This window comes from Lissotriton vulgaris, chromosome 9 (assembly GCF_964263255.1).
Source record: "Lissotriton vulgaris chromosome 9, aLisVul1.2, whole genome shotgun sequence".
Classification (NCBI taxonomy): domain Eukaryota; kingdom Metazoa; phylum Chordata; class Amphibia; order Caudata; family Salamandridae; genus Lissotriton; species Lissotriton vulgaris.
In genome coordinates, this window is record NC_141697.1 from 526449922 (window position 1) to 526473623 (window position 23702).

At 46.7% G+C, this 23702-nt stretch overlaps 1 protein-coding gene across 3 annotated transcripts in view; it reads right to left on the reverse strand.

The window, feature by feature from the left end:
- Positions 1 to 23702, reverse strand: part of LOC147690365 (cytochrome P450 2F2-like) — a 533126-nt gene that overhangs the window by 95845 nt on the left and 413579 nt on the right. For all 3 annotated transcript variants that reach the window (XM_086938001.1, XM_086938002.1, XM_086938003.1), the window contains one exon: positions 19644 to 19785. In XM_086938001.1, the coding sequence (XP_086794127.1) occupies positions 19644 to 19785 (142 nt within the window). The remainder of the gene's footprint in view (positions 1 to 19643; positions 19786 to 23702) is intronic.

Genomic DNA, 23702 nt, shown 5'->3' on the forward strand with positions numbered 1-23702 from the left:
TCACATGACTCGTGTGAACCCACCCCTTTCTTCCTTCGATTTTCACGGCCGTCCTTGTGGTGAGAAGAACGGTCTTCGGGGACTTCCAGCGGGGCTCCAGCGGACTCTTTCTGTCGAAGTTGCGAACTAGCACAATGTCGCCAGGACGGACGTCGTGTGGCTTTACATCAGTGTTGTCAGGGAAGGCTGCGGCAACCTGTGAACGACATGATTGGAGTGCAGACATCAAGGAGGCAAGGTAATCTGTCAACATATTACAATCTACATCAGTAATCTTTTTTGGAATGGGCGTCCCCCACATATTCGGTGGTCTGCCAAAGACCACCTCGTACGGGGATAGCCCTGATCTCGAATGGGCGACCATTCTCATGTAGAATAGTGCCACTGGCAGGGCGACTATCCAGTCGACCCCTTTCTCCTGACATATTTTGGCAAGGCGGATCTTTAGTGTCTGGTTATGCCTCTCTACAAGGCCTGCGGCTTCGGGATGTCGGACACAATGGAACTTCCACTGGTATCCTAGTAATAAGGAAACTTCTTTCATTAAGGCAGATGAGAATGGCTGACCGTTATCTGAGTACACGACACGAGGCAAGCCGTATCGTGGGAAGAATTCACGAACCAGCTGCTTGGCAGTGGTCGGGGCAGTGTAATCTGGGACTGGGTATGCTTCGGTCCAGCGGGACAGAGCACAGACAACTACGAGAACATATTTAAATCCTCGACAACGGTCCATCTGGATATAATCCATCTGGAGGACTTCAAAAGGGTGATCGGGAGGATGAAATCCACCTTGCTCTACAGGGACGCTTTTACCTGGATTGAACTGACAACAGATCATGCAAGTACGCACTTTCTGTTTCGCTGCTGCTCGTAAGTGTTTATTGTTCCAGAGATTCTGTAAACTGTCTAACATCGCTTTCTCTCCTAGGTGTGCTGGGCTATGTGCTGTATTTATCATGACTTGAACCATAGAGTCAGGGAGAAACCATGTAGACTTTCCCTTCGTCATCCAACCTTGATCTGTCTGGATCCCTCCTAGTTCAATCCATTTCTTTATTTCTTCTGGAGTAGCGTGTGTCTGAATATCGATAACATCTAGTGTGGGATCCCTGACTGTCATGCAATTTGTCGGTTCTGTTGTCTTTGTTGTATCAGTTGTCTGAGTGTGAGTCAGTGCTGTATGTTTTGCTGTCTGGTCTGCCAGGTCGTTACCCTGGGAAACAGAATCTGTGACTTTAGTATGTGCTTTACACTTCATGACGGATATGGCTGAAGGTAGATGTATTGCTTCTAACAGTGCTTGAATGAGGGGGCCGTGTTGAATCTTGGCACCATGAGAGGTCAGAAAACCTCGTTCTTGCCACAGCATGCCGAAGTCGTGTACAACTCTGAACGCATAACGGGAATCAGTGTATATGTTGACATTTCTGTTCTTGGCTAGAATACAGGCTCGGGTCAGAGCGATGAGCTCTGCCGCTTGAGCAGACAGTGTATCAATACGATGTGTTTCTCTAACTTCAGTTTCAGTGGTCACGGCATATGCGGCCACTAATTCTCCTGTACTTGTTCTCATACATGAACCATCCACATAAAGTGTCAGGTCTGGATTTGTTAATGGAACATCTGTTAAATCTCGTCGGGGCTTTGTTACTGCATTAATGATCTCTATGCAATCATGCGGGACTGGATCTGTCATAACTGTAGGTAACAGTGTTGCTGGGTTCAAGATACTGCAGCGTCTGATTTCTATGTGTGGCTGGAATAGTGTCAATTCGTAACCTGTCAGTCGTGCTATAGTCAAGTGTTGAGTCTGGGTTCTGTTTAAAAGAACCTCTACAGAATGTGGAACTTGTACTGTTAACTGATGACCTAAAACAATTGAATCGCTCTGTCTTATTGCTAACGCTGTTGCTGCTACTGACTTTAAGCACACAGGGAGTGCCTGGGCTACTGAATCCAATGTACTTGAAAAATAAGCGCAAGGCTTATGTGAACCTGCTTGATCTTGAGTGAGGACAGACAATGCTGTGCCGTCACGTTCTGTAACAAAAAGTGTAAACGGTTTGCTGTAACATGGTGTCGCTAAAACTGGTGCTTGGCATAATGCTTTCTTTAATTCCTCAAAGGCTTGTGTATGTTCCTGAGTCCAAGGGAGGACAGTCGAAGTTGCTGCCTCCGGTGTCGTTAACTGGATGAGTGGTTTAGCTAGAAATGCATATTGAGGAATCCATTGTCTGCAGTACGAGGTGAGGCCTATAAAGGCCCGTACTTCCTTTTGTGTCTGTGGTCGTGGCATATTTACAATTAACTGAATGCGATCGGGAGTGAGCTGTCTCCCCACTTTGGACAGCAAGTGACCCAAGTACACAACTTGCTGAACACAGAATTGTAGCTTCGAAGGAGACACCTTGTGCCCCTTGTCGGCCAGGAAATGTAAAACTGTCAATGATGCTTGTTCACATTCGGGCTCACTTCGTGCGGTGATCAGTAGATCATCGACGTATTGCAGTAAAGCGGTGTTAACTGGCATTTGAATACAATCTAGTTGTCTTTTCAGTGCTTGACTATAGATGCTGGGGCTTTCTGTGAATCCTTGAGGTGCGCGGGAAAATTTGAAACTTCGTCCATTTAAACTGAATCCGAAGAGATATTGGCTCTCCGGATCAATAGGTACACTGAAGAAAGCGTTCTTGAGGTCAATTACAGTAAAGAACGTTGCTTCTGAATCAATAGCAGTCAATAGGGAAGAGATATCGGGGACCACAGGATACTGTGGTACAATGCATTTGTTCAGTTCTCGAAGATCAATCACCAGCCGATATACTGGCGGTGCATTGGGGTCGGTACGTTTAAGAATTGGAATGATGGGTGAATTACAGACATTGGAGTCGGTCTCTACGACCACTCCCTGGGCAATAAGCTCTTCAATGATTTTCAGTAAAGCCACTACAGCATCGGGTGGTAACTTGTATTGTCTGATTCTGGGTAGAACAACTCCTGTCTTGAGTGTAACACGATATGGAGTGATATGCATACAACCTACGTCAGCTGGGCCTTTTGCCCATAGGTGATCTGGTACATTTTTCAATCTGACATCAAAATCTCGTAAAACATAATGACCCTTGAAATCCCGTAGAAAGAGTCTAACTCCCTCCGGGGAACAGCATATTATAGCTCCTAGAGCCTTCAGTGTTTTAATTCCTAACAGATTTTCTGGGCATGATTTCGTAAGTAACAAGTCTGTAACTCGGGATAATGGACCCACAGCCAATGGTACTGGTTCCGATACTTCATTTACAATAGGCTGTCCTGAAAAACCAAGGGAAACATTCTGCGAGCCTGAGAGGGGTGCCCCTGGGACTTCATTATGACTAATTTTAGTGCGACTTGCCCCTGTGTCAATTAAAAACTTTCTGTCTTTTCCCAATACGTGGCTGTGTACATAAGGACCTTCTTGATCTACAGGAATTTCAATAAGAGGCAAACCACCTTCCCTCTCTAGGCTGTTTCATGTGTATCGGGGGTAATCTGGATATGCAGATTGGGCATACTGGTACATCTGTTGTGAAACTTGTTGAGTCGCGGCAATGGGCTGTGGCTGTGGTACTGCTACTGTCTGTGCTGTGTGGGATGGAGCATGCATAGGCTGTGTATTCTGCATTGGCTGTACATTTTGTGAGGTCTGTTGCTGAACCTGATCGTGTCTAGGCGGATGCGGTCTTTCTTTAGTTTTACCTGTTGAGATGTTATGTTTCAGGACTGGGCATTCATGTACATAGTGACCTGGCAGTTTACAGTAATTACATGTCCCCTTAACGGGAGCTGTAGTATGATTTGTCTGGGTCCCACCTATTCTTTGCCCGTCGGCTGGGACCGTCTGAGCTACTAACATTTTCATCTTTGTGTCTTTCATACGTTTCTGTTCCTGATCTTGTTCTTCTCTAATTCTGTTCTGATGATATTGTAACATTTGTAACATCTGGGATGGCGTATTTGCCTGCCAAGTACTTTCAACTTTGTACACTCTATTTTTAACTAATGGTAGGGAGTTCTCGACTAGTTTTGATACAAAAAGGTGTGGATATGACTCGCTGCTTGGTTGTAGGCCACTATTTATAATGAAACATTTCTCGAATCTTGAATAGAAGTCACTAGTATCTTCATCATGTTTCTGTTTACAGGACGAGATGGCGTCCCAATCTTCCTTTCTAGTTGTCAATAATCTTGGCAAAACCTGTACTATTAAACCGGGTAATGCTTTAGTCCTGTCCCCAAGGCCTAACCCTGGGATTCGTTTGCTTTCTTCGTCTTCAATTTCTGCCCATGCAATCTTGGTGTCCCCCACCTCCCATTCTTTTTCCTTTAATTTCTCGTAAATGCCCGTGGGCAACAGTACTTTTAACATTTTCATAATATCATCATACGTGTAATCCCCCATCAGTAACATGTCTTTGAGTTCTCTGTGAAAACCTGCAGGGTCTTTATCGTGACACAGGACTAGTTTCTTCATTTCTAACAGTTCTAACTTAGTCAGTGGTGTGTGAACATACACACGCTTCAAGGCATGATCCTCACCCATAACTGGGTGTACTTCTCGTAAGGGGTTCTGACTTTCAATGCCACTCAGGCATTGCATGTGATACATTTTTCTTTCTGGGGGCGGGACGGGAACATATTCAGAACTTATGAAGGTGTTGTATTTATGCCGCTGTTCTAGAATTATTTGTATTAACTTGGTACTGAAACCTCTCCATCTATCCATGAGTAGTGCTTCTAATGTTTCGTGTAAGGGACCTGGATCGGAATGGTTGTTTCTATACTTGATAAGGAGGTGCTGAATCATGTATACACCTGCTAATTTCTGCTCGTCTGGGGAAAGGTTCAAGAATGTCTGTGCTAACGTATCATCATGATATATGTCTGGGTTTTCGGCCCATAACACGGCTGACCGGGCTAGTTCCTGTTCATCCATAGAATTGAGTACATGGTACCCCATTCGGTCTCGAAGCCTTTTATCAGTTTCCTGGAACTGATGTTCAGAAGAATTCGGATTTGTTAAAGCAGAGAGAAAAACTCTCTTGTTTTCCGGACGGATGCCTTTCCTAAGGTAGTTTCCCTTACCTACATACGCTATAGTATCTGTAGACCTTCCTGGTTCTTCATGTTCTTCTTCCTCCTCGGAGGAAACTTTTTCATTCTGGTGTGCTGTTATCACTGCCCTTCTAATTTTCTGGTACATACTGGCTATGCAAGCCCCCCTGTCATGTTTTCCTTCGGCTATATTTTGACCCCACTTTGTTAGTGCATCTAATTCACTTTGATCTGTCTCAGGCCTGTCTCGTTCTCTTATTAGACAATTTATGAAAAATCGTAATATCTGTGCTTGAATGTCAACTTTCTGTTTATCCATGGCATCCTTGATACTGTCAGGGTCTTTCCCTGTCTGAACAAACTCGTATATTCTATCGAGACGCTCCTTCATTCCTACATAGCATAGCAAGATATCAGTGGCAGATCTTAACCGTAGTGATGCCAATATCATTAGATCGTTTTTTCCGGGTACTGGATCATATCTGCAAACTGACATGTTTTCCTTTAATGCGTCAAGGCGGGGGGACTGGAACGTAGGGAGACTCTGCGTGTCCCTGAAATTGAATCTGCGTGTTAATGGCGGGGTCCGAAGACCCGCAGTCGCACCTCCTGAAGCGGATGCTTGAGCAGTATCTCCCTGCGGAGTCTGGACCTGAACTTGAATTTGTCGTTTAGTAGGATCAGGTAGGACTTGTTTCGGTAGGTCAATCTTGGGTGCGGGAAGTGGCGGAGCTGGCGGAACAGGGGAGGTCTGTCGCGGTACTGGCGGAACATAATCTGGGGCCGGAGTGCCACCCCCGTCCCTGTCAGTGGGCAGGGCACGAACAGGCAGATTGGCGTAAGCTGGTGCTACATCCTCTAGGTAAGAATTTAGGAATATGTCTTTAGTAGTTTTATGCATTACTTTAGTTGAAACTAATGGTGGCGGTAAGTTTTTCGGTATTTCTGATAGGGCCTCAGGTGTACCTTCGGCCGCGAGATACATTCCGTTTACAAGATTGTTTCGGGCACGGTCTATTTGTTCTGTTTTTACTCGGATTCCTTCAATAACTAATTCATTTTCTTGGGCTTTTTCTGATTCCTTAAGTCTGTCTTCTCTACGGAGTGCTTTCTCAGCACGCTTATGTGATTCCTTACGCCAGAATTCTATGGCGTCTTTCTGGGATTGTCTAGCTTTCTTTTTCCATAATGCTTCTTCTACCTTCATGATGCACTCGGCATCCCATGTTCCGGTAACAGGCCATCTGTGTCTTTCGTCTAGGTGCTTGGTGTAATCGGCCCATAAATCTAGATATAATATGGCGTCTAAGCCATGTTTGTTGTACATAAAGTTACCTGGAGTGTCCCTAGGGGGAATAGGAATTTCTTCCTCCAGTATCCCTTTCCTAGTTCCTATCTGCTTTAACTTGTTGAAAAACGGCATTTTGCTTACTTATTACTGAATACTCAATCCTTACTTACTTAATACTGATTACAGCTACTTTATACAAGAAACACAAAAATGCACATTAAACGGTCACATTCATACCACGACATTAATCACATAAGAAGACATTTAAAACATAGATGACTACCCCCCTATACTGGATGTACTGCTCAACAGTACAGATACACTGGTGTAACAGTGCAGAAATTCGGAATACTAGATATACTGCTAAACAGTACAGATACACTGCCTACAAACAGTGCAGACCGGACTTGTGTACCCAAACCCGTCTAGATACGACCCAGCAATGGTACTCACCGGGAAGCACGGAAACAGAAGGCCTCGGAAAACTCGACTGGACTCGACTCGACTTCGGGAAACTTCGGAAAACTTCGGAAAACTGGTGGGCCTCTTGACACCTTGCTTCTTTCGGCTAGGCTCTGGTCGGGATCCTCCGCACTCCTCACCGCCTCGTCTGGGCACTGATCGCAGTCTTCGTCACCTCCTTGAGTCAGAGGGAGATGCAGGAAATCCTGCCGGTACGCGTAGGTTCCGTCTAACTGACGGCAGGGGACAGAGCTTGCAATGCGCCAACCGGCGCGTGAGGTGGGGGGGGTCCCTGTTCGGGCGCCAAAATGACGTAAATAATTAATTTACTCTCTTAATTTCTATGCAGGTAAGTACTTAATCAATAATAACTCAGATCGGATGAAAAAAGACAGAGTCCGTGGTGTTAGAGTTTCTTAGGGGTTTTATTCCTCATAAAGGAATGGTCGTGACCAGGATATCATGTTCTGACCACCACAGGGGTGTCAGAAGGGATAGAGCAAACTTTATTGACATTACATAGCTTATATACTTAATTCACATCATAAGTAATGGTGTAAGAGGCGTAACAGCTGAGAGAAGACAAGATAACAGTATACACGTGGTACTAGTACGTAATCAAGAGGCGTGAACTAGGCGTGGACTGAATGTGTGTGCTAGAAACGTCACTGATAGGTGACGCAAGTGGGTGGCACCAAGGGGTGGTGCTACAGAATTGTTGCAATGTCAGCAGAAATCGGAAGCTTGGATGCGCGCGCAGCTGCATGACGTGTGATTGACGGGGTGCAGGGGACTTGACATTTACACTGACGGAAAGAGACAGAAGTCTGGCATGTCAGATCAACTTGTACTTTTATCGTATCTGATATCTGATGTTTAGGAACCATACTATCTGGGCGGAAAGGTCTCTAGGGCAGAAGCTATTCTATGCTAACTGTGGATGCGTGTATAAGCGCCTAAGTGTCTACATGAGAAAAGTGGGGGCACGAGGCCTTCCATGGAAGCATGGTAACAGGGGCTATGATTTACTTGCACTGAGACAGGTCGGCCCTTTGGCTCTGCAGCTGGAGAGGATGTTTACTGGAGCTAGTAGGCAGGAATGCATTCTCGAGGAGCGGAACAGATAACTCGAAGGTTATAGTCAGTCTTGGCAGAAAGCAGGCTGAGCTGAGCGCGAGGGGCCGCGCTGGGAGTAAGTCAGAGTTCACGGGTACAGAGGTAGCCTGGGCAGAGACTGTCAGAGTCAGGAGCCAAAAGAGGCTCGATGGCAGAAATTCAGGGCCTACTCTGCCAGAGCAGGAAAAACATGTAAAGTGTACTACAAAAAGACGGTGGCATAGCATACTTAGGAACGGACTATATAATCCATTCAGGGTGGATCTGAAAGAGGACAAGTTAACGTTGGACGCAAATGTATTTGCGTCTTCATAGCTGGCACAGGAGGGAAGTTACATGCACTTTAAGCTGGTACATGGAGTCGGTGGGGTACGCGCTAGGGAACATAACATGACCAAAAATTTATATTTCCTCAAGATCCCACTGATCCGGTGGTGGTACCGCCAGTGGAAGGGGATGAGGAGGCGCCAGCGAATGGGCCTGAGTCCTCTCCCGGAAGCAGTGTTTCCTCCAAAGGTCTTTCCCCTGAAGAACGAGAAGAAAGGGCGAAGGAGCGAGCATACAACATGGAAATGGCAAGGCTAAAGATAAATGGGCAGTTGGAGTTAGAAAATGCAAGAGGTAGAAGAGAAGCTGATTTGGAGATCAAAAAGTTAGAGTTTGAAAGAGAGAAGTTAGCTTTGGAGCGTGAAACCAAGTTGAGGGAGTTGGACATCCAAGGTAAGCAGTTAGAATTGAATCCCTCTGGTGGCAGCAACCCATCCGAGCCTGCAGGAAGTAAGTTTTACTTTCCCAAAGATGTGATAAAAGATTATCATAGGAACGAAGATATTGGTCAGTGGTTTAAAGCATATGAGTTAGCATTGTTGGCCCACCAGGTCCCTGAGAAGAATTGGGGAGCGGGGTTGTGGGGTCGCTTTGTGAATGAGGGGAGAGATACCCTGTTAGACCTGCCTGTTGCGGATAGGATGCCGTATACTCATATGAAGGATGCTTTAATGTTGCGGTATGGCCTAACCCCCGAGAAGTACAGACAAGCTTTTAGAGAATGTAAGAAGTTGCCTGGTACGACGTGGGTTGAATATGTGTCTTATTTTTGCAGAGCCATGGATGGTTGGGTGAAGGGCAGCAAAGTGGAAAGTTATGAAGCTCTTTATGATTTGTTTGCTTGGGAGCATTTGTCTAATAACTGTTTTCCAGAGCTGCGCCAGCACCTTATTGATAGCAAGATATCTAACCCTAGAAAACTTGCTGAGGAGGCGGACCGCTGGGTCAGTACCAGGGTCCACAAGGGTCCAGTGGGAGACTCAGCCAAAGGTGGGCAGGGTCCCCAGCAGAAGAGTGGGGGGGACAAGGGTAACCAGAAGGAGTCTCAGAAAGGGCCCCAAAGTAATCCCCAAGGGAACCAAGGGAAAGGTTCCCAGCCTCCCCCTGAGAAGAAGCCAGGGGCCCCGACGGGTAAACCTGTTCATAGGGGCCCCCTAACCTGCTACACTTGTGGGCAGGTGGGACACCGGTATTACGATCCCCAGTGTCCCATGAAGAAATCGAATGCACCGCCGAGTGCACCCCCCCGTCAGTTGGCGAGTGTAGCCATGGGAGGGGAGGAGATGGTTGTCCAAGGTGGGAGGGGTCCCGCAGAAATGTCCCTGGTCTCGCTAGGAGACATGCAAATGGTCCCTCCACCCCCGCTGCCTAGTAACACTAGTAAATATAGGCAGTGGGTGACCATTAATGGCCATAGAGTGGAAGATCTCAGAGACACCGGAGCGAGTGTGACAGCTGTCAAGTGTCACTTGGTGTCCAGAGAGCAGGTGGTTCCCCACGCATTCTACCCTGTGATAGCTGCTGACAACTCCCAGAAAGAGTGTGAAGTAGCTCAGGTTTCCTTTGAATGGGGGGGGAGTTTCAGGTACTCTTCAGGTTGCTGTGAGGCCCGCCATGCCTGTCGATTGTCTCCTGGGCAATGATTTAGAAGACTCCCCTTGGGCTGAGGTGGAGAGAGAGGCGCACTTGAAAATGTTGGGCGTGCCAGAGTGGGTGTGTGCAACCACTCGATCGATGACAGCGAGTAAGGGTGTTGATGTGGTCCCGGAGCCTGAAAGTACGGCCCAGGACCCAGCTGTGAAGAGAAGAGGCAGGAGGCGCGGGAAACCGGCCCCCGTAGTTCCCGTGGTCCAGGAGGAGGTAGACCCCGAGGGGGATGCCCTGGAGCCCACAGGGGAACAAATTGCCGAACTGGGAGACCTGCCCGAGCTGACCCATTGGCAGCAGGATGGTGGTCCCTCCAGGGAGGAATTCTGTGCCGAACAGAAGGTGTGCCCTTCTCTTGTGGGCATGAGGCCGCAGGCCTCAGCCCAATCCTCAGGTGATCAGTCAGGGTCACATTTTGTGTACTGGGAGAACGACCTCCTGTATAGCGAGCCTAAGGCTGCTGAGCCTGGGTCAGCCCGTGTGCTGGTGGTACCCCAGCGCTTTAGAGCCTTCCTACTGGGTTTGGCTCATGACGTACCGTTAGCTGGACATCTGGGGCAGGACAAGACCTATGACAGGCTTGTCACCCATTTTTATTGACCTCAGATGCGAAGGGATGTAGACATCCATTGCAAGACTTGTCGCACTTGCCAGGCAAGTGGGAAAAGCGGAAGGAAGCAGAAGGCTCCCCTCCAACCTTTTCCAGTGGGCAGTACCCCCTTTGACCGGGTGGGTATTGACATTGTTGGGCCCCTGGACCCCAAGACAGCCCTGGGCAACAGGTTCATCCTGGTCTTGGTGGACCATGCCACACGGTACCCGGAAGCCATCCCTCTCCGAACAGTGACATCCCCTGTGGTGGGACGGGCACTGATGAGTGTTTTCTCCCGGATGGGGTTCCCCAGAGAGGTGGTGTCAGACCGGGGCACCAACTTCATTTCGAACTATATGAAGTCTCTGTGGAAGGAGTGTGGGGTAACCTACAAGTTCACCACTCCTTACCACCCTCAAGGAAATGGGCTGGTTGAGAGATTCAACCGGACCCTGAAAGGCATGATCATGGGTCTCGAAGAACCAATGAGGCGGAAATGGGACGTCCTCTTGCCATGCCTGTTGTTTGCTTACCGAGAGGTGCCGCAGAAGTCTCTAGGGTTCAGCCCCTTTGAGCTCTTATACGGTCACCCGGTAAGAGGGCCTTTGAGTCTGGTCAAGGAAGGCTGGGAGCAATCTCCCAGGAAACCTCCCCAGGATGTATACAGTTACATGCTGGCCTTTCGGAACCAGACTCGGCGCTTCAGAGAACTTGCTCAGGCAAATCTAGAGGCCAGCCAGGAGGAGATGAAGCGTTGGTACGACCGGAATGCCACTCTGGTAGAGCTTCAGCCTGGCCAGGAAGTGTGGGTCATGTCCCCTGTGGAACCTTGTGCGCTCAAGGACAGGTGGACTGGACCGTTTAAGGTTGTGGAGAAGAAGAGCGATGTCACCTACTTGGTGGACTTGAAATCTCCCAGGAACCCCTTGCGGGTCCTGCATGTCAACCGTTTGAAGCCCCACTTAGAAAGGTCCGAAGTGGGCATGCTCCTAGCTACAGATGCTGGAATGGAGGAGGAGAGTGAGCCTCTTCCTGACCTCCTGTGTGCTAAAGAGCAAGACGGGTCAGTGGATGGTGTGGTCCTCTCTGACACACTGACCCTTGAACAGAAACAGGATTGTCGCCACCTGTTGGGACAATTCCCGGATCTGTTTTCCTTGGTTCCGGGTGTCACTCATTGGTGTGTCCATGATGTTGACACCGGAGACAGCCCTCCTGTGAAGCACAAGGCTTACAGGGTGACTGACAAGGTTCGAGCATACATTAAGGAGGAGGTCTCCAAAATGTTTGCGTTAGGGGTGATTGAGTCCTCTAGCAGTCCTTGGGCCAGCCCAGTGGTCTTGGTCCCGAAGGCTGCAGCGCCTGGTGCTTCACCAGAACTCCGGTTCTGCATGGACTACCGAGGACTCAATTCGGTCACGAAGACTGACGCGCACCCCATCCCCAGAGCTGATGAGCTCATCGATCGGTTGGGGGCTGCCCGGTACCTCTGTACGTTTGATCTAACGTCTGGGTACTGGCAGATCGCCTTAACCGATGGGGCAAAGGAGAGGTCAGCATTCTCCACACCAGATGGGCTATACCAGTTCCGGGTGATGCCCTTTGGGATGAAGAATGCCCCTGCCACCTTCCAGAGGTTGGTCAACCAGGTCTTGGCTGGACTGGAGGATTTCAGTGCCGCCTACCTGGACGACATCGCAGTGTTCAGCGCCAGCTGGGAGGAACACTTGTGCCACCTCCGGGAAGTGTTGTTGGCCCTGCGCGGAGCAGGCCTCACAATCAAAGCCAGTAAGTGCCAGATTGGGCAGGGTTCGGTGGTGTACTTGGGGCACCAAGTAGGAAGCGGTAAGGTTGCCCCCCTGCAACCCAAGATTGATACCATCCTGGCTTGGGCGCCGCCCAAAACCCAAACGCAGGTGAGAGCCTTCTTAGGACTCACGGGTTACTACAGGAGGTTTGTCAAGGATTACGGTAACATTGTGCACCCCTTGACTTCGCTGACTTCCAGGAAGCAGCCACGAAACGTGATCTGGACTGATGCCTGTCAAACGGCCTTCGACACCCTGAAAACTGCAATGTGCACAGCACCTATACTCCAGGCACCCGACTTTTCGATAGAATTTATTGTCCAGACGGACGCTTCAGAGCATGGCATGGGGGCTGTTCTAGCTCAGGTGAATGAAGAGGGCCGAGGCTTGCCTGTAGCCTTCATCAGTCGGAGGTTACTTCCCAGGGAAACGAGGTGGAGTGCGATAGAGAGAGAAGCATTTGCTGTGGTCTGGGCGCTGAAGAAGCTAAGACCCTACCTGTTTGGGACTCACTTCCGGGTTCAGACAGACCACAGGCCCCTCAGATGGTTGATGCAGATGAGGGGTGAGAATCCGAAACTGTTGAGGTGGTCCATTTCTCTACAGGGGATGGACTTTACGGTGGAACACCGCCCTGGTACAGATCACGCCAATGATGATGGTCTGTCCAGATTTTTCCGCCTTAGTGATGAGGACTCCCTAGGTCAAGGGTAGTTCTCCCCACATTTCAGCTGGAGGGGACAGGTGTTAGGCCTGACATCATTGGCTTGAGTCTCTCCTCCATTTTTTCTGTTTGCCTCCACTGTTTCACGATGTTTTGCTGGTATATGCTTAGGGCGCGGTGTCGCTGCTGATCAGTGCCACAGCGCAAGTGCTCCCTATGTTAAATTGATGTATCTATTGTATCCATGTTTGGCCTATTTGGTTTACTGTCATTCCCAGTCTAGTGCACCAGGAGTGCCGGGGCTTGTAAATACAAATGCCGCTCGTGGGCTTGCAGCACGTGTTGTGCCACCCACAGGAGCGGCCTCGCAAAAGAATGTCTAAGGGTCAGTCATTGCGAGACCCACGTGCAGCCTAGTGCTGTCACGCCAGCTGCGCAAGTATACCTACTTGCCAGCCCCTCAAACCTTCCCTTGGCTTCATGTTAGTCACCCCTATGGTAGGCCCACGGGCAGGGTGCGTTGTAAGTATAAGGTAGGACACGCCTGACCAAGTTGGCATGTCCTAATAGTGAATTACAGCCATCTTCGTTCTTCACTATTGCGAGGTAGCCTGCTCTCCGTTGGGTAGAATGGGCCGCCGGGATTATTAATGCTATAATCCTAGCTGGCTCGGGGAGCATGGTGCAATGTCGAGTTTGGTATCCCTGAGCTCGGGTTTAATTACGCATCCGTTGGTGTGGATGGTTCTTGGACTCTGGGTTTGAAAATAGCACTTTTAGAAAGTGTCTATTTTCTTGTCTAACCATTTCTGGTTTCTGCTGGTCTTGCGTGTGTGTGACAGGAGCTGGGTGGCTCCACAGGTCTGGATGAGTCAGTGTGGGATGAGTGGGACATTTGCCTTGAGAGTAGGGGGAGAGTAGTTGTTGATAGCCGGCCCTGCCTGATACAATGCTGGCTCCACCTCCTGCCAAGCGGCTGATAGCTCTGCTCCTGCCAGTGACAATGCTGGCTCCACCTCCTGCTGGGCGTCTGAGGACCCAGCCCTGCTCAGTGAATACGCCAGGTGCTTCTGCCTGGCTCCACCCACAACAGACCCAGGATGTTGGGAAAGTCCCCGACATGGACAAAGGGATCAAAGCCGGAAAGGGGTATAAGAGAAGGACCCCTGAACTAAGAAATCAGATCACTTCTGACAAGTAACCCTGTAACCAAGGACAAGAGGCCTGCTGATCTGAGGACCTGCCTACCCCTTCTGCCAGTGTGCTGTTTGCGGGGGGGAATCCTGCAGTGCTTCTTTATTTTTGCCAAGGAACCAGGAGAGAGGAACTTTGTGTGTACTCTCACGCTTGCTAAGAAAATCTCCAAGCACTGGAAGAGTGCCAGTCTCCTGCTGAAGTCACAGGGCTAAAGGACTTCATGTGCTAAAGTGCTATTTGCTGGAACTGTGAATCCGGCACCTCTGAAAGAACCAGCAATCTCGACGCCGACGGACGTCGCCGAATCCAGCTCGACGCAGTGGGTAACGGCCCCAGTGTCCCGCTTCCTCGACGACCGGCCGCCGGGCCCGACCGATGCCAGCAGCAACGCCAGTGAGTGGGAGTACGGCTCTAGCTCCAGAGGACCTCGTGTCTGCACCGCTGCTGATCGCATCATCTCGACGCCGTGAGCGCTGCTCACTCTGTGCAACCGCATCATCGACAACGCCTGCTGAGGCCTGATCGACACCGAAGACGCGACGCCGGATTGCTCGACGCCGCTGATCATCGTGTGCTTCATTGTCCAAAGGTACTGTGTTGTTGGGGGTCCGTGTGACTCCGGGCTCGACGTAGCGCTCCTCGCGGTCGACGCCGAACCTTTGGATTAACTTTGCCTCGACGTCGTGTAGCCCCCGTGTGGGTTACCCTGTTGCTAAGAACTGTATTGCCAAGAAGAAGATTTGCTTGATACTAAAGACTTTTGTGCTAAAGAAGAAACTACCTTTGAACTATCCTTTTTCCCTTCCCAGAGTATTTATTAAGATTGTGTACATTTTTGTCGTTATTTGGTCTTGTGCTAAGCCTTATATAAAAATACTTATTTTTATAAATACTACGGTGTCGTGTCCATTTGTAGTGTATTCACTTTATTACTGTATGTGGTCATAAATGCTTAACACACAGCCTCTGAGATAAGCCTGTTCTGCTCTGCCAAGCTATCAAGGGGGTGAGCAGGGGTTATCGAAGGGTGTGATCCCCTTGCCCTGACTAGAAAAGGTGTGTCCCTATTTGTCAGAAGTATATACCTCTGCCAACTAGAGACAGCCGGTTCTAACAAATTTCAAATATGAAAAAATCTGATAGTGTAAAAATACACTCATGTAACATTGGCTTAGAAATGGCACATCAAAACATATTAATGTCCCAAACACACACAGGCATACGCACACACACACACATACACCCAGCCACATGCTAACTAACTGTACCTGATGTCTATCTCCTCAACAACTTGCAGCACAAATAGAAGCGGAAAGAATCTAGGTCTGGGCCGGATTTATGTGCTTTCACTTCTAATAATTGTAAGATGTGTGCTTTTTTCCTCAGGTAAAGCCTGTTTCCTAAATAGCCAAGACGGAAATCTCTCTGTGTGCTATGTAGAGCTGTATTTGATGGATTTATATCTAAAATCCACCCTTGAAGTTATTAGTAGTAACCTTAAATCATGTTTTAGACTTCTATGTCTCCCAGCCCCTCATGTAATGGGGCAGGGAAACGTATGCTTGCTGCAAGAGAGTTTTCTCTGCCTGGGTTGCTGAATAACATCGAGGTAGAGATTTATGTTAAGGCATAGACATAAATCTATGTGTGTGGAGCTCCCCACTCTTGACCCCATTCTAGTCAACTCTACATCATTCGACTAATAGACTAATAATGGATTGCTACAATACTCATTTACTGATGACATGGTTTAGAAGATCTGTAAATAGGCTAGAATTACTACTTTATTAAAACATTTGACAGTCCCACCCAAGCTTTGTAATTTTCGTCCAAATTTCCTTTTTTTCCCGCTAATTTCTTGGAAAAAGAAGCCAATTGGCTGATTAATACCTTCATCAAAACCCACAATCTCCTGGACATCTCTCAATCAGGATTACGGCCATCCCAAGGAATTAAAAGTCCTCTTGTTTCATACATACATGACATTCTTGATCAGAGAGGCTGTCCCACACTGACCCAGAATGACCTTTGTGTAGTATTTGATATGGTCTCACAATAGATTAATTATTATTCATCTCTACCTCACTTGGCATCAATTTATCTCATTCAACCCAAGCTTTTAAACTTCTCTTTTTCTCCAAGTCCCTTTTGAAGGTATCTTACGGCTCCTCATTGAGCCATACTCCTACGAATCTCACAGCACTTTTCGGTCCTTTGGTTTCCACCTTTTATCATATGCCAGATGCAGGAGCAGTACAAACTACTCAAACCAGACTGTGCCCTCACAATGTGTGTCACAGTCACCTACACTGCATTTGATGTATGTAGGATACCCCTAAGGAAGATCTCCTAAACCCAGGAGGCAGGGTGCATTCTATTAAAGGTGTGAACATATCAATGAAAGCATATACATCCCTATAGTGGCATTCTCCATTAGAAACAACTATATATGTAAGCGATTCATAGGATAATATGGGCAGCCAACTGGGCCTCTTGAGATTGGTGCCTCCATCGAGGCACCACTAAAATAAGTCATGTTTGATATCAAGCAACATTCCTTCCTGCCTTTATCACAAATTATCATGCAATGGGTGATGTGGCATGCACCCAGAGGGCACCTTGGAGGTTGGCCCCTAGTTTCCCCAGCTGTACTGTGTTCTGGTTGATGAGCCCATGCTTTCTGTCGCCTGCTGCCACCAAGACAGGATTCTGATCTCATGTCAGGCAGTGTGATCACTATCAGGAGTCAGAGACAAAGACTGGTCGGGAAGGAGGTCACACCTCCCTCCTCCCCAGATGGCTAGTGAACTGGCACATTGGAGTGGTAAACTTCAAAGACTATACCACCTCTGATATGCATCTGGGCTGGCCACCTGATTAGGACATTGCACTCTGTTAACTCAGATGCATTTGCACCTGGGCAAGGTGAGGAATTAGCTATGCTGAAGGTGTTCACCCCCAGGAAGCTGGCTACACCTCTAGCATGAGCAGCCTGGTCTGTACACCTGAAAATGAACCCTGCCATCTTTAGGAGGGTAGAAATAGTGGGGTCTGGGTAGTGAAGGTGACCAAAACCACCAGATTGAGCCACGCCTCTAGTGTGGGCAGCATTGTCTGTACACCTAAAATTGAATTCTGCCATCTTTAGTAGGGCAGAAATAGTGGATTCTGGGTAGTAAAAGTGACTTACACCATCGTATGTGGTCATCTCTGTGGGAGACACGCTGCAGGGACTAGTTGCCGATTGGCAACTAGCTTCCACACCCCTAACTCCCCCTAAATATAGGATTTAAGGGACCCCCAAAACACAAGAATGTACGATCTGATCAAATTACTTTAAAGATGGACCAAGAGGAGACCGAAGTCGCCAACAACAAGGATTTGCCTACCAGCACAAACTAAAACAGGGATACTTTGTCACTAAGGCAACAGACTTGGAACTGAGTAAACAACCCTCATCCTTGGCCAAAACTCAACGCCCCAGAAGAGAGGAACCCTTGTGGAAGCCAGAAGCACCTTCAGTCTACCCTGGTCTAATGATGGCATTAGGTCCCTGCAAACTGCAGGAAAATACACTCATTAGATCAAAAGAATCGCTGGCTATCGGGCCAGCGGAAGTATCACCCAAATTCAGGTAGACAGTGCATTGTGAGAGTTGTAGTCTCACCTTCCCTGAAGTTTTAGTTGATATGTTACTCCCCTGGACCCCGTGAAGTTCCAGAAGCTTTTCCCTGTGCTTAGCGCTACCAAGGCTTGTTAGTCAATGATCTGGTTACTGACCCCCACGCTCAACGCTGTAACTGCAGAGAACTCTGTACAATCATCATCCAATGTCAGCAGTAGTGTACCTGTTGTGTTTTTGCATTTTGTTTTGTGCAGCGCTGTGTATGCCGTAAAAACAGCACAACTTGCAGCTCCCATTCAGCACCAAGAACAGACAGAACAACTCGGGACCCAGACTCCATGTGTTAGGTAAAATTGATATAACTGTTTTTTTTGTTTTGTTTTTTTACAGAGTTTTATATAGCACGTACTTGACCTGAAGGTATCAGAGCGCTTTACATAGCACCAGTTGCGTTACATGAGGACACATTCATTTTTGTTAGGCACGGGGAGATTGAATGATTTGCCTAGAATCACCGGATGTTCAGCGGCATTGCCGAGACGCGAACCCAGTTCCCCAGACCCGAGGGCGACCACCCTAGCCATTAGCCCACTGGCCTGGTCCTTGGGCTAGCATGATCTGTATCTATCTCAATTAAGAATAAATGTCTTAGGGCCAGATGTAGGTAAATAGCATTTACCTATTCGAAAATACTGAATTTTACCGATTCGGTATATTCGAATCGGTAAATGCTATGTAGCTAATCATTCGGTAAAAACTACCGAATCATAAAGATTCGGTATTTACCGAATCGGTATTCATTGATTCGGTAATTGCCATTCATTCCTATGGGCAGAAATGAATGTCAATTACCGAATCGGTAAATACCGATTCCGTAAAAGGGTGAAAACATTGAAGGGTGGCAGGGTGTCACTTTGACACCCTGTTGCACCCCTTCAATTGTTTATGGATGCACATGTTGCAGACATGTATATCTGCAACATGGCACTGGAGCAATTTGCCTAAAATTGCTTTTTGGGGTGTTTTTGTTATTTACCACCAACTTGTAGTTGGTGGTAAATAACGAATCCTAACATGGGATAAGCACTCATTTAAGTGCTCCCTACATTAGGAATTCGGTAATTTACTAAATCGGTATTTAAGAAATCGGTAATTTACCGATTCCTTAAATTACTGATTCAGTAAATTACCGAAATGTTAATTTCGGCCCCTACATCAGAAAAGCCTATTACAAGTCTGTAATGCCCGATATTTGTTAATTTCGTCCATTACCGACCGGTAATAGCCTTCCTACATCTGGCCCTTTATTCCTAATTTGAGAGTGCTAAACAAGGTGAAGAAAAGTTAATTGATGTGGGGCGGGCCCTGATATTTTGGGACATATAAAAGCAGTGCAGGATTTTAAGGCTGTATAACAGATTTTCAGAAAATTCACACCAAACAAATGTGTATGCAATGGGTTAATTTGAAGCACAACTAAATAAATAAATTGGTTATGTTAAATCTGGCATGGAACTGGTCCTCCTGGACCCATCGAGGACATTCCTATACTAGACAATCAGCATTACCTTATGTATCTCTATTCCAATATAACCTTCAAGTCAGTCTTCTGCTGCATTATTCATTCCTATCGGCAGTATACTTTACCCAGGTCATGCCCATTCTTCCCTTTTTCTCAATATTACTCAACTCCACTTCAAAGTTATTGAATTCACTTTTCTTTCATCTCTGAGTATATCCTCAATCTATCATATAATTATCATTCCAGATCGTTGACATTGGTATTTTAGACTCTATGGAAACATTAAAACTTTATTTACCTTGAACCTTGGGATTTTTCATCAAATATATGAATGTAAATCTTAGAGTCGTGCTGATTGATTCTGTTCCAGCGAAGATCAAAATAACTGCAGACATTGCTAATGTGTTCCAGTTGAAGTAAGAATTTTGATTATTTCTCTCCTGAAATATATGCATAAATAATTATGCTAAGTGTTTATGACATGTAATATTTTATGTTATTCACATAGATCTTACATGCAGCCCCTTATTCGTTACAATAATTTGAGTGCTCTAATGCACAATCACAAATGTTTTTTATTAAATCTCTCAGAAAATACAAATTATTTTCAGGAATATCGTTGGACTTCTCTTAAATATTGTTTTCAAAACCATCATCCCAATGGATTAAGATTTTCTTGTATTAACTCCAATGGGGCCATATTGTTGTAAACGATAAGATAAGTAGTATGCAATATTTTTAACAGAAGATAGTCTGACCATGATATACTAGTACCATACCCCTAAAACTACTTAGGGCCTAATTATGAGTCTGGCGGTCCATGGACTTCAAGACTCGCGGGGGTGCGGCGGTCTCTCAACATCCCTATTATGATTAGGGTGGTCTGACCACCATTACCCTGCCACAGCTGTCAGGGAAGCGCCGTTCACTGGCAATGCTGCGGTGGTTAGGAGGCATCAATATGCTTTGCAGGACTACAGTGCTCCAGCCAAGCATATTAGAAGTTTCCTCACTGTCATTGTTTTTATGGATGTTCCTCCTTCATTAAAACCCTAGTGGAGAGGACGAAAATTGGGCCCTACAGGACCCCCTGTGCCTCTGCCTCATAAGATGCATGCAAGGGGGCACAACTTGTGCTTTCCTGTGTGCTTGCACCCCAGTTCCATCACGGAATGGACTTTTCACACCATGCCATGCAGGGACTGTTTCTGACATTCCCATTTTGGTGCCCATTTTCAGGACACCACCGTAAGAATGTAAAAAATAATGGCCTCCAGGCTAGAGTTACACTTATAATCTGGCAGGCAGCTCAACCGCAGGGTTGGCAGTGCAGCAGTGGGGTAGACCTAAAGCTTCACCGCCAAACTCCTAAATAGGCACTTAGGGACTGATTACGAGTTTGACGGACGGGATACTCCACCACAAAAGTGACGATATCCCGTCTGCCATATTACGAGTTCCATTTGTTCGACTGGAAATCATGGAATTCATAATACAGCTAATGGGATATCTGTCACATTTGTGATGGAGTAACCCGTCAGCCAAACCCATAATCAGACCATTAAAGGTCACTCAAGCAGTGGCCAGGTACAGGATTAATCTGATTCTCCCCATTTACGTTATGCTTCCTCAAAACAATTCCACATGATAATTCCGACTCCTACGTTCTCCTTACAAGAGAATAGTCTTTCAAAGCGTTTCTGTGGTAAAATACCAGAAAACTCTCATATCTTGTTATCAACACCCATCTGCCAAATCTCCGGACCTTTCTTCTGTTTGAAAAATAAAGATCTGTATATTATTGCACTATTGACCAACATATGTCTGCATCTCCCCACAAAGAGTTAAATTGAAGCTTGGTTTCATAGTATTCACAGCACTGATGTGAGGCTGTTTATACTTCTTGCTCGCTTTTGATCCCAGTAATATACAAGCTGTCAATATGCAGGTGGATACGTCTCTCCCACAGATATATTTTGGAGATGCTATAATGTTGAGCTCCTACCCAATTGAATCATATTTATGATAAATATTACTTACTTGAATATGCATGCGCTGGGTGCTACTAATTCTGTTAAATGTTGCAAAACAGGCTGTACATTTCAAAGGAACTAGAGTAGATGAGCAAAGCGTATAATTGTTTATGATTAACTGGTAGATAATTTCACTTATGATCTTTTCCCAGTAAATCTCCTATGCTGTATAAATACTTTACAAAAATGTATTCTGAAAGAAAATAAAAAACCCTTGTCCTGTATAAGGCTTTATGCCTTTTGAACCTTAATGAAAAAGTATACCTGTAGCCCCAGCTTGTGTGGGACAGGTTTACACCAGAGGTTGGCCTAGGAAATAAAATTAGACTCTACGGGCCAGATGTACAACTCTTTTTAGGGTGCGCAATGGGTCTTAGACTCGTTTGCGCATTCTAAAAAGCATGGGCCCATGTACAAATAGTATTTTGTGACTCGCAAATAAATTGCAACTCGCAAAATACTGTTTTGCGACTCGCTATTAGAAAGTGGCGTTGCCTTCGTAATAGCGACTGCACAGCAATGTACCAATGTTTTGCGACCGCAATTGCAGTCACAAAACACTTGCAAATTACCACCTACTTCAAGTAGGTGGTAATGCATTTGCAAATGGGAATGGGGTCCCCAGGGGACCCCTTCTCCTTTGCAAGTGCATGCAACATTATTTTTTAAGGGCAGACAGACAGTGGCTCCAGGGACCACTGCCTGCCCTTAAAATTGAAACAAAACGTTTTGTGTTTTTTCTCAAACGCATCCCGTTTTCCTTTAAGGAAAACCGGCTGCCCTTAAAAAAAGCTGCTTTGTTTAAAAGCAATCCCAGACATGGTGGTTTGCTGAGCCCCGCAGGCCACCATCCCTGGGAGGGCCTGTCATTCCCAATGGGCTCTCAAATTGCAAGCACTGTGCCTCGTTACAGGGAAAGGCCAGGAATGCACTGTATTTGAAAGAATCCCACGTATTCTTGTCCTTGAGCTGGTGCCATTTTGCCTGCCTAGTGCCAACGCAGGCGCCCTTGCACCATGGTGCAGGAGTGTCGCCATTCCAGACAGGATTGTGAGACAAATTTCTTTTTTTATGTGGGTTGCAGAATGCCGAACACATAGAAAGAGGAAGTAACGAGGAGAAATAGAGATATTTCTCCTAGCTACGCCTCACCTTGGGAGGTGTTTCTTTTTGGCAGATTTCCAGGTTTACACTTTCTGATAAATCTAGGAATGCATCAAAAACGATGAGAGATGCATGGGAACACCCATGCAACAACCACAGAATGCCACACTGGTGCAGAGTAAGGCAACACAGAGATTTGTGTTGTGTTGCTTTACTGAAGATTTATGAAGCCTCTCAGTGCCACCGCAAAAAACAACCTACTACATTTCACCAGTTACCACCCCCGGGCCCTACGGGAGAATCTCCCGTATGGGCAATACCTCAGGATACGGCGAAATTGCAGCAATCTGTCCAAGTACAAACAGCAAGCTAATGCATTTACCGTCAAACTGGAAAATAGAGGGTACCCGAAGGGGATTTTAAACAAGATCCAGAAGAGGGCTAGAAACCATCAAAGGGATTTTCTTTTGGAAGAAAATTGCCCAACAGACAGTGGTGAGATCCCCTTAACGTGTGTGACAACTTTCAACCCACTATCAAATGCAGTGAGCAAATGTATCTCCAAAAATTGGATAATAATCACCAGCAATAAGACACATTGGCAGAAGCCTCTTTTTTCTTATAAAAGGGCTACAAGTCTTAAAGACTCCCTGGTCCATACGCGACCTAGGGAAGAGAGAACCAACAACCAAGCACCAAGTGTTCTTAACGCTTGGGGGTTACCACCAGTCACAGGCCACCATCCATGTGGGAATTGTAACATTTGCCATCTTACCTCACACAGTAAATTTCTGGATCTGATAGACGGCACACAATGGGAACAACGCAGCCACACAAATTGTAACACCTCGATTGTTGCGTACTTGATAGCTTGCAGATGCAGTCTACAGTATGTGGGGATGACATTTAGACGCATCAAAATCAGGATATGCGAACACCGTAGCAATATACGTTGTAAGAAATCAACAACAAAACTGACATCCCATTTTCTAAAACTTAATCACACACCGAATGATCTGAAATGGACAATTCTGGAGCACTTGGAAAGCTGTTCTGAGTCTTAATTGTTCACGAAAGAACAGCGCTGGGTGTATCGCCTTGGCACCAACAAAACTGGCCTCAATGATGATATACCGTGGGGCAGTGTGCTCAGAAGATAGATTCTTTCAGCTCCTTAGCATTCTTTCTTTGCCACCTACTGACCTGATGCCAAGCCCTCT